A 10,329-nucleotide genomic window follows, 5' to 3' on the forward strand; every position below is an offset into this window, starting at 1 on the left:
AGCATTTCTATTAATCCATTTTAATTAGGATTATGGAACACAATCGCTTCCATATGTTTGTGCCGGGGCACCGGATCTTTGGGGTGAACCCGCCTTTGCCGTAATGTGTTTTGGGGTTTGAAAGCCACTGGGACATCATGTTTAGAAAATAAACGTCTCAGTTAACAATAGGTGTTAATTAGATGTCAACGATAGCCATGTGATGTGAGTATCAGTCACATGGAAGCAGTGCTTAAAAGCCTGAATTTTGCCTGAAACTCTCAGACTGAAGAAGTCTTTTGGAGGAGAGACGAAACGTTTCATTAGAGAAGAACCCGTCCAGAAGACCTATACAATTTTTTTATTTTTTTTTTTTTTTATTAAAACATGAAATTCAGCAAACAGAGTCCTTGCAAACCCGTTATGTTGAACAGGCTGCACAAACTTAACAAGTCTGTTTCAGACTTTTCTGCACTGTTGCATGGTGACTCGGTGATTTGGTATGCGGCTGGCTACCTTTGTGTGGCTTCGGCCCACATCAGATAAAACACTTAAACAATTACTGTCTTATCTGCTGTGGTGGGAGAAGAGCTTGTGGCCTCATTATGACCAGATTAGACAGAGAATCAGTGATTCACTCACTCTTCACTTCTTATTGTCAGCCCATCGGGCCCTCAGGTAACTCTAACCACATTACAGACTTCACAGAGAAAGAGCCGATGACAGCTGGACATAAGCAGCGTTGGCGTCCAGGGTTTGGAATCAATGAGAGTCTTTGTGTTGTTTCTAAGAAAAAAAAAATAATAAATGTTATAGGTTCAGTTAAAAATATAATTATCACAACAATGTGTACTTTTCATAAATTAAATCAGTATTAAAAAGAACTTTCAATGTCACTACAATATGTCAGTAACTCCTGGAAAACTTCTGTGTTTTTTTAGGTTAATGTTAATAACTCTTGCTTATTTTAGCAGTTTTAAAACATATATCAGTTCTTTGAGCAATGACAGACTGTTACTGATAGTTGCATACCATTACATATCAAAAAATAAAATATTTTACCTGTATAAAAAGAACATAAAACAAAGTGCTTTCAGAGAGTTGTATTAAAGCAAAACCAAAAGTTTTGACTTTCCACATCTGAGGAACTTGATTATGATGTGACTTAGAGATGTTTTAAAGTGTTGTTGGTTATTGTCAACTAAATACACTCAAATATATTTTCAAATACTTTTTTTGTTCCTTTATTCGTTCCATTTCTTTTTTAGAAAAATAAAAATGCTCAAAAGTGGGAGCTGTTTTTGGAAAGTGCACAGAAGTCTTCCAGCTTCCTGTCTCCTCCTCTTTCTGTCTGTGCCACTCTCTTTCATGTGACGACGATGTAAGAAGGAGCTCAGAAACTGAACAATGGTGTTTGAAAGAATTATGAAATCTTAATGCATTCTTTGTACTGTCAAAAACACCACAATCCCTCCCTGAGTCTGTCTCTCAAACAGCTTTTTACTCTGTGTGTTTTTTTGGCCTGTTTTTCGACTCACTGCACCCATCTCTGCCTCAGATCTGACTGTCCGCGTTACAAGCAGCTCTGCTCAAGCGTGGCCTTATGGTGTTTTCCTTGCAGTCAGTGCCAGACATACATTAGTGTTATGATTAGTTTTCTGTATGTCCTCTGACAGCTGGTGAAAGGCTCTTCTGCATTATTATTTATCGAGTCATTAAGCAGGAAGCTTTAGCATTTAGCATTACTGCAAAGTGTTTATGTAGAGTATATGTAAAGAACAACAGCATATATATATATAAATGTATGACAAATACATTGAAAAATGTAAAAAGTAGCTTACTTGGAGAAATGCATATCACCTGCCTCCTGCATGTTAGCACTTGTAATACGTATTGAGGATGACTCTCAGCTACTAGCACACATTTTAGCTTGGTGTCTGTGACATGACTGATGTACAGTTATTTTGCTAATGTTGCTTAGCTTTAGCATCCATCTTAAATCGGAGTTACCTGGAAAGGTAATCAGTTGTAGTGTATGACCAGTTCTGAGAGTTTCATTTAAATCTGTCCAGGTGTTCAGGAGTTATTTAGCTAACAAACAGAGTTGAGTCCATAAGCRCACAGACAGTTACATGATCCCCTGCTTCCATGAAAGGCAGATGTAACTAAATTTGCTGCCTCATCTGTACCTTAACTGCTAATTCTTGAATAATAAAGTGCGACAAGACAGGTTTAACATCATAGTTCCAGTTTTTGGACAAAATAAAAATAAGCATGTAGTTGCTTGTACGTCTGCATCCATTGTCATGATGAACTTGTCCATGCTGGCATTTATCTCTGTGCACTCAACACAATGAGTCATAGAGATGCCAGCAAAAATGTAAAATCTCAAATGCTTTGCCATATGGTGCATCAAGCTTAAAGTAATGGTTTGTAGGGGAAAAAAGAACAATAATTTCAACATGACTTTTTAAATCTAAAACAGAATGGAAAAGTCAGCAATCAAGCCTTTATTTCACTCAAAGAACGTGCAGAATCTGACAAATATGATCTGATTTGTTTCCCCTCCCTCCTTCTTACAGACCATGCTGACTGCCATCTCGATGAGTGCCATCGCTACCAATGGAGTAGTGCCAGGTGGGTGAGCAGACGCTGGTGCTGCACAGTCATCACTGTTTGACGCTGTACACTTCTAAAATTTTCCTCTCACTGATTGCTTTTGGCACATCACTCTCAGCGCAGCTTGATATAACCAGAAACATTAAGAGCTTCAGTCTAGGGGGGGTTGTGAACTCTAACTCTGTCGTCACGCATTATTTACACAAAATAAACCATCAGCCAAATGCCACGCATTGAAATCAGAATTTGTACACATGTATTTCTTGGTAACGTAAACATTCGGTGTAGCTATGTTTGGTTATGTGGGTTACATAGTAATGATGGTCTGCGTCTTAGCAGTTGCTGCGCTTACTTCAGGGGTCAGAGGAAATTACAGGCTTGTAGAGGAGCACGCATCTGCAATTATAACTGTCTGCATTATAGCTGGTAGCAGCCTTGATGCTGCCGCAAAGGGCTGATTAAGGTCTAATTATTTATGCTCAATTAATTAATTTACAACATGGCGCCACACAAATACAAAAAGTACTGTGCCCAGAAAAAAAACAATGCTTGTACCAGAATACCAGAGTTATAATTAGTAGCTTACTACTGGAAAACAGTGAAAATGGTTGTGCAATTACACTAATGCTCTAATGTGCTAACTCAACTCTGAAAAAGTTTTCTCAGTGCGCAAAAAAAATTGTATATTTTTGTGTTTTTCTTGGATTCCTGTGTTTGTGTGCAGCCGGGGGCTCCTACTACATGATATCCCGTTCACTGGGTCCTGAATTTGGGGGAGCGGTGGGAATTTGTTTCTACCTGGGAACCACCTACGCTGGAGCCATGTACATCTTAGGAGCCATCGAGCTTCTCCTGGTAAAAACCAAATTCTTCTGTTTCTGCCTTCCATTTTTAGCAATTTCAACATCATTCTCTAGCAACATTGATTTTAAGTATATTGTACAGTATATTGGCAATACATATTAAGATTATTGTACCATGCTGTATTAAACGACTAAATTTTGTGACAACTTTACCAAAAATGTAGCATGAGTCAGAAAACCAAACTGCACAGAAATATTYAAAAACCTAATGTTAATGTTCATTCATTAAGTCTAAATGTATATATTTTTAATAAATGTATTTTTAGATTGGGTTATTATATATATCTGTAGCTGATGCCGGTTTGATTCTCCAGTTCAAACAACAAAAACAGGAATTTTTCCGTTGCAGTGTTCCTATAGCAACCATGATTGCTCGTTAATCTCATCCATGCTTGTCACTTTTTTTTCTGTTGCTCAGCAGCAGGAAGATGATCTCTTCATTTTTAATCCTAAGCACAAATCTCCAAGTGGCTCAAATATTCTAATCAGAGGAGCAACTGTGCATGACCAGAGCAGGTCTGGGAGCAGTATGGACTGGATTTAAAAATTGTAATATTCACCACTTTCAGCATTAAGTACAATATATTTGGCAGAATGTTGTACTCCTTGAATTTATGGCATGAATGTAATCCTTGCAGTTGGTTTTGTACTTGTACTTCTGGTTTATTTCCCCTCTTCCTTTTTCTTTGTTCTCTTTATTGTTCTCCCGGTTTCCTCTAACGGTTATGCAGAGTTTGATCGTGCCTGGAGGTTAACATCGTCTTCTGGGTCAAAGCTGGCTTAGTTTCCATTGTGAGATGACAATCCCCACAGAATAGTGAAGAGCGGAACTGCAAAGGGCTGATTTGAATATGTTTCATCCTTCCACCCAGGCCAAGCACACAAAACTGAAGCTGCTATTTTAGGAAGCACGAACAGTTCACAGTGAGGCAGGAGATTTGTTTGCCTGGTGATACGCTGTTATTAGCACTGGAGCAGCTTCTCCAGCCAAATGTCTGAACTGAGCCACAACTCATGGTAGTTTTACGTGTTTCTGTTGGGGAAAAAAATGCAGTTTGTTTTATATAAAGACAGAAATCCCCATGATTATATAACAGTCTTGCAATGACTCATCTCTATCTGATAACAGACAGTGATGGAATAATTATGGGTTTACTGATTTTTTATATCATGATGTGTCTATTCTTAGATTAAGTAATAGTAGAAGTATATTAATGGCTGTCTATTTTAAATATTAATAGCATTTTAAGTTCCCTAATTAGGATGATTATTATAGTAGCTAGTGTGCTGCTTTAATCTTCAGCATAAAAGTGGTGATGTGACCATGAAGTTTCTCTACAGACGTGTCATGGTTTCAGAGTTGTAAAATAACTAAGTACAAATACTTAGTAGAAATTTTGGTTATCTGTACTTAACTTGAGTAATTATTTTTCAGCGTACTTTTTACTTTTACTCATTACATTTTTACACAATTATCTGTACTTTCTACTCACTACATTTTTTAATTAAAGGTAAGAAGTAGAAAGTCGTTGCTCCTATTTTATTCCGAGTTGTTAATTACTTAAAAAAATACTATCCTGATAAATTGTGTCTCCTGGATAAAGTGAATTTAATTGTGGTTAGATGAGAAGTATAAATATATACCATTCTGACACCCTGTTAGCTTGTACACAACCCATCACAGCTGCACGCCGTTAGAAAAAGTATTTTTTTGGAGAAGTCACCTCACAATAAATGTCATTTTGGAAAATCTAACTTCACTTTTACTCTGTACTTTTACTTAAGTATATTTTGTGTCAGAAATTTACTTTTGATACTTAAGTACAAAAAATATCAGATACTTTAAGACTTTTACTCAAGTAATATTTTTAGAGAAAACTTTAACATTGACCGAAGTATTTTATAAGATACTTGTACTTTTACTCAAGTATCACTTTGAGATACTTTATACAATACTGCATGGTTTGGTAATCTCTAAACAACCAGCTCCACCAAGTCCATGAGAAACAATCAGATTTTTACCTAAGAAATTTATTTTTCTCTAGCTCTTTTATTTAATTTTTTTGTGATAAATAATAACAGCAATTTAACCTTCTGCTTTAGATTTACATCGTCCCCAAAGCTGCCATCTTTCCCCTTGAGGGTTTAGAGGGACCCGAGGCGGAGGCTGCTCTGCTGAATAACATGCGTGTGTACGGGACCATCCTGTTGACCTCCATGGCCACGGTCGTGTTTGTTGGCGTGAAGTACGTCAACAAGCTGGCTCTGGTGTTCCTGGCCTGCGTCATCCTCTCCATCCTGGCTGTTTATGCCGGCGTCATCAAGACCGCCATCGAACCACCCGATTTCCCGTGAGTGGCTGCAGCCGAGACGTCACAGCAGAGGAGTTGGTCCACTGAGCAAAACTATAACTTTAATCAAATTGAAGCAGTAAAAAAAAAACTAATGAGAGGATAAAAGGAAACTAGCAAAACAAAACAGGTGCAACAAATAAACCCTTTTTAATCTTTGCACTCAGCTCAGTAGTTAATTTTTTAGTATTATTTTAACAAACTGCAGCTTTTATTTGCATTAGATTATTTAATGTCCTCCAGGATATTTTTATTTTATTGCTTGCTTCAAACAGCTAAAATTGGATGAGGGGTATTTTTATAATTATGTGAATATCATGCTAGTAGTTTAATTTCTGCATGCAGGTTTAATACGTTTTACACTGAAACTTGCACAGTAAGAAGCTTATGGATACACAGTTGTATATAGTCTAGATCAGGGGTGTCAAACTCATTTTCACCGAGGGCCACATGAGTGTTATGGTGGCCCTCGAAGGGCCACTTGTAATGAACTTTGATATTTCATGTTTAACTTTGACTAAATTGAGTTTTAAAAAGTCCTATTTTAAACACTGATAAGAAGTAAGTGTATGACTGACTAAATCTGAAATAAATATAGAAATATTATTAAAAGTAAAACAAAAAAGTTTTACTCACTGATGAGTTTCTAGTGAGTAGCTGCATAATGGCAGATTTAGTTTATGTTTGATGGTGACTTTAAAGCAGCTTATTTTCAGACATTAACACTGTGCTATCCAACTAAATTCCTCAGTTACTTCAAGCCAACAGCTCAGGGACAGGATACCGTAAATTTAAATTAAAAGTTTAAAGTTTACCATTGATATAAGAAACAAATTTTATGTTGGGTAATTTTTTTAATTTTTTTGGGAGGGAACCCCCCTCYGGCAGGCCACACAGGCCAGCAGGCCTTGTGTTTGACACACGTGGTGTAGATGTTTATTTTTTATTAGATTTTTAGACTAAGTTGACACAAAAAATTGAGATTTCCACAGCATTAGTCATGATTGTTCTTCCTGTCATGAGCCAATTATAAACATCAAATTAAAGTATTCCTTTGCTAACTACTTTCCTTTCATTTTTATTAATCTGAATAATTGAATTTATTGTTACATAAATAATCAAGTTAGTCATAAAAATAGAAGAGGATGATATGTAGTGATTAGATATTGTAATTTCCAAAACATGTTGTTCTTGTCCTTCTTTTAGTGTGTGTGTCTTAGGAAACCGCACTTTGGTGTGGAAGACCTTTGATGTTTGTGCCAAGACCATAGAGTCAGCTAACGGGACAGTCACCACCCAGCTGTGGCGCATGTTCTGTGATTCACCTTTCCTCAATGCAACCTGCGACAAATACTTTACTATGAACAACGTGACTCAGATCCAGGGAATACCCGGGATCACCAGTGGAGTCTTGAGGGGTTGGTGCAGTTGTTTTGGATTAGTTATTCTGTATGTTTTTATGTTGGACACAAATTTTGAATGAGGACACTTTTTTTGCCTGTTTTCTAAAGCTATTTTTACATTATATTATTGTTTACCTTTTTCATTTCAGAAAATTTGTTTGGAACCTACTATGAGAAAGGTGACCTGGTTTCTAAAGCTGGAGTGGATTCAGTGGAAGACGGCGATGACCCTCTGACCAATGCTAACCGCTACGTGTTAGCAGACATCACCAGCTTTTTTACCCTGCTTGTTGGCATCTACTTCCCCTCCGTGACAGGTGAGCATTGCTTTCTCAAACTGTAGCTGTATTTTTGTACCTTTGTTGTTGATTTTTAAACAGATTACGTGGTTCTTCTCATACAGTATTTATACAAGAGCTTAAAGTGCATGTGACATCAAACTTTAGTAATAAATGCAAAGGCATTTTTGGAAAGACAACATTTAGAACATTTTACTAAACAAATTTCAAGCCGCTGAGATGAACATTTGTTGAGATATTTGCATGTGAAGTAACAGGAAGTGATGTCAAAGGGGGATGTCTGCATGTGAACAATGTTACTAAAATAGCTAACAACGCAGACTCTAGAGAAGAACTGGATGTTTCTTTAAATTATTTTGAGTCACTTTCAGAGAGATGAAGAAGAGTCAGAGTTCAAATAATATTGCTTCAATAAATAAAAACCAGAGTTCCTTTTCTCAAAGAGTTCCCCTTTGATGTCACTTCCTGTTTCACTTTCGCTGAGTCAAAATCAAAAGAAAACATGACAGTTATGTGACAAAATAGGTAAAATTGTGTGTATTCTGCCAAGGTTCTTAAATATAAAGAGGCTTTCTTTGACTTTGTATTTGAAGAATATACACATCACAGACACTTTAAGTCAGTTGTTTTCTTTTGCAGCTTCTAACAGTCTGTGTTTTGTGTATAAATCTGACATCTCATCAGAGCTCTCCTCTCTCCCCTTTCTCCTCAGGAATCATGGCCGGATCCAACCGCTCTGGAGATCTGCGTGATGCCCAGAAGTCTATTCCCATTGGAACCATTGCAGCCATCACCACCACCTCCACCGTCTGTATCCTCTCACCACTGATCCCTCAAGACAGCAGGAAACATTAGAGAAACAAATCTAAAACCTAAGACTTTTAAATAAAATTCAGTACGGTGAATTTTTAGGACTAATTAAACTGTGCATAAAGTTAAACTCTGACAGGATTTTTAATGAWCAAGAACAGAAGCAGCAAAAAAAGAAAAGATCTGCATGGAGCCTTATAATTAAATGTTAACACTTTGAATTAGGAAAGGCCACTGCTGCGATGATACCAGTCTAATTTTGACACATGGTCCAAAATCTACATGTATTAATTGAGGGCTGACATTTGGTTTCAACTTTAGAATCACAAAACCAGAACTTCTGAATCAGCTTTGAAACGTTTTTTTATGAGTTGACKTTTTTCTCACTTTAAATTGTATATTTTTTGGCAGCGGTGTAAATTTTAGATGGATTACACATGCTTAAAAATAAAAGGTATGATCTACTGAAGCACTCATCTTGAAACGCTCTTGGTCCTTCTCTAAATAATCAGCTTGTAGTCTACACAAATTTAATTAGGACTTCTAATCACATTATCTGGCTGCCTATGCAAGTGTAAGTTAATAAACCTTAAGGATGTTTGTTATAATGTCACTGATCCCTGATTGATTTGTGTCCTTTCTCGGCAAAGTTAACTTGATTATCAGTAAATTAATTGCATCTTTAGTGGGAAAGGTTTCTAATTTTTCTGATTGAGTCCTGTAAAATGTGAGACACATATTAGCAATGAAAATGTCAAATTCCACTATCTATTAAAAAAATAATCATTTTAACTGCAATAATTTTATGTCCTTGATGAATAATTTCTCAGACATGTCCAGTGTGTTCCTGTTTGGAGCCTGCATCGAGGGGGTGGTCCTCAGGGACAAGTAAGTCCATCCCTGCTGCACCAAGACAGCTCTTTGTCTCCATAAATYGACTCAAACTGAGCGCTAAACGATTCCGACATGGATGCTGTTTGCAATTTGAAAATTTTACCCTTGATCCTTTTTTTTTTAGGTTTGGAGAGGGTGTTCATGGGAACTTGGTTATTGGCACATTAGCATGGCCGTCACCGTGGGTGATCGTGATTGGCTCGTTCTTCTCCACATGTGGGGCGGGGCTCCAGAGTCTGACAGGCGCTCCCCGTCTCCTGCAGGCCATCGCCAAGGATGGCATCGTGCCCGCCCTTCGGGTCAGTCTGTGTTAAACGTACTGGGACAAAAAGAAGGACTTAAAAGAGCAGTGGTAACATTTGTTTCCCCCTCTTGTGTTCATCCTTCAGATCTTTGGCCATGGAAAGGCCAATGGAGAGCCCACATGGTCCCTYCTGCTGACAGCTTGTATCTGTGAGAGCGGCATCCTCATTGCGTCTCTGGATTCTGTGGCTCCTATCCTCTCTATGTAAGAGCTAAAAAAATTATTATTGTCTTTTTTGTCAAAGAATAGTACTTTGTAAGTCCAGAACAATCAGTCCCCTGAGATGTTTTTGATTGTATTGCCAAATTTTATGGGCTTAATTTTGACCTCATCTCGTTTTTATGAAGCCCTGTTGTTATTAAAATGCATCCTGCAGGTTCTTCCTGATGTGCTACATGTTTGTGAATCTGGCCTGTGCTGTCCAGACACTGCTGAGAACTCCAAATTGGAGACCCCGCTTCAAGTTCTACCACTGGTCAGTTCATTAGTTCAGTCTTTGTGTTTMAGATCAAACCGTAGTTCCTTTACATGGATTTGCCATTTTGTACTGTTCTGCAGGACTCTGTCCTTCCTGGGGATGAGCTTGTGTCTCACTCTTATGTTCCTCTGCTCCTGGTACTATGCCATTGTCGCCATGGTGATTGCCGGCTCCATCTACAAGTATATCGAGTTTGCAGGGTGAGTGGGGCGCAACCTTGGGACAGAGTGGTGGCACTGGAGGGGAACATTTGTGCTGATTTTATGAAAAGCTGCCTTCAGTTTGGAATATTTTGAATCTGGAATATGGAAAATGCAGTATATATATAT

The 10,329-nt window shown here is 37.7% G+C and overlaps 1 protein-coding gene across 4 annotated transcripts in view; it reads left to right on the forward strand.

The window, feature by feature from the left end:
• Positions 1-10,329, forward strand: part of slc12a5a (solute carrier family 12 member 5a) — a 152,847-nt gene that overhangs the window by 132,456 nt on the left and 10,062 nt on the right. For all 4 annotated transcript variants that reach the window (XM_014008635.1, XM_014008636.1, XM_014008637.1 and 1 more), the window contains 11 exons: positions 2,562-2,616; positions 3,323-3,453; positions 5,565-5,812; positions 7,019-7,230; positions 7,365-7,532; positions 8,227-8,325; positions 9,155-9,212; positions 9,343-9,517; positions 9,608-9,726; positions 9,899-9,997; positions 10,081-10,200. In XM_014008635.1, coding sequence (XP_013864089.1) covers positions 2,562-2,616; positions 3,323-3,453; positions 5,565-5,812; positions 7,019-7,230; positions 7,365-7,532; positions 8,227-8,325; positions 9,155-9,212; positions 9,343-9,517; positions 9,608-9,726; positions 9,899-9,997; positions 10,081-10,200 — 1,484 coding nt within the window. The remainder of the gene's footprint in view (positions 1-2,561; positions 2,617-3,322; positions 3,454-5,564; positions 5,813-7,018; positions 7,231-7,364; positions 7,533-8,226; positions 8,326-9,154; positions 9,213-9,342; positions 9,518-9,607; positions 9,727-9,898; positions 9,998-10,080; positions 10,201-10,329) is intronic.

Source organism: Austrofundulus limnaeus, unplaced genomic scaffold, assembly GCF_001266775.1.
Source record: "Austrofundulus limnaeus strain Quisiro unplaced genomic scaffold, Austrofundulus_limnaeus-1.0 Scaffold51, whole genome shotgun sequence".
Taxonomy (NCBI): Eukaryota; Metazoa; Chordata; class Actinopteri; order Cyprinodontiformes; family Rivulidae; genus Austrofundulus; species Austrofundulus limnaeus.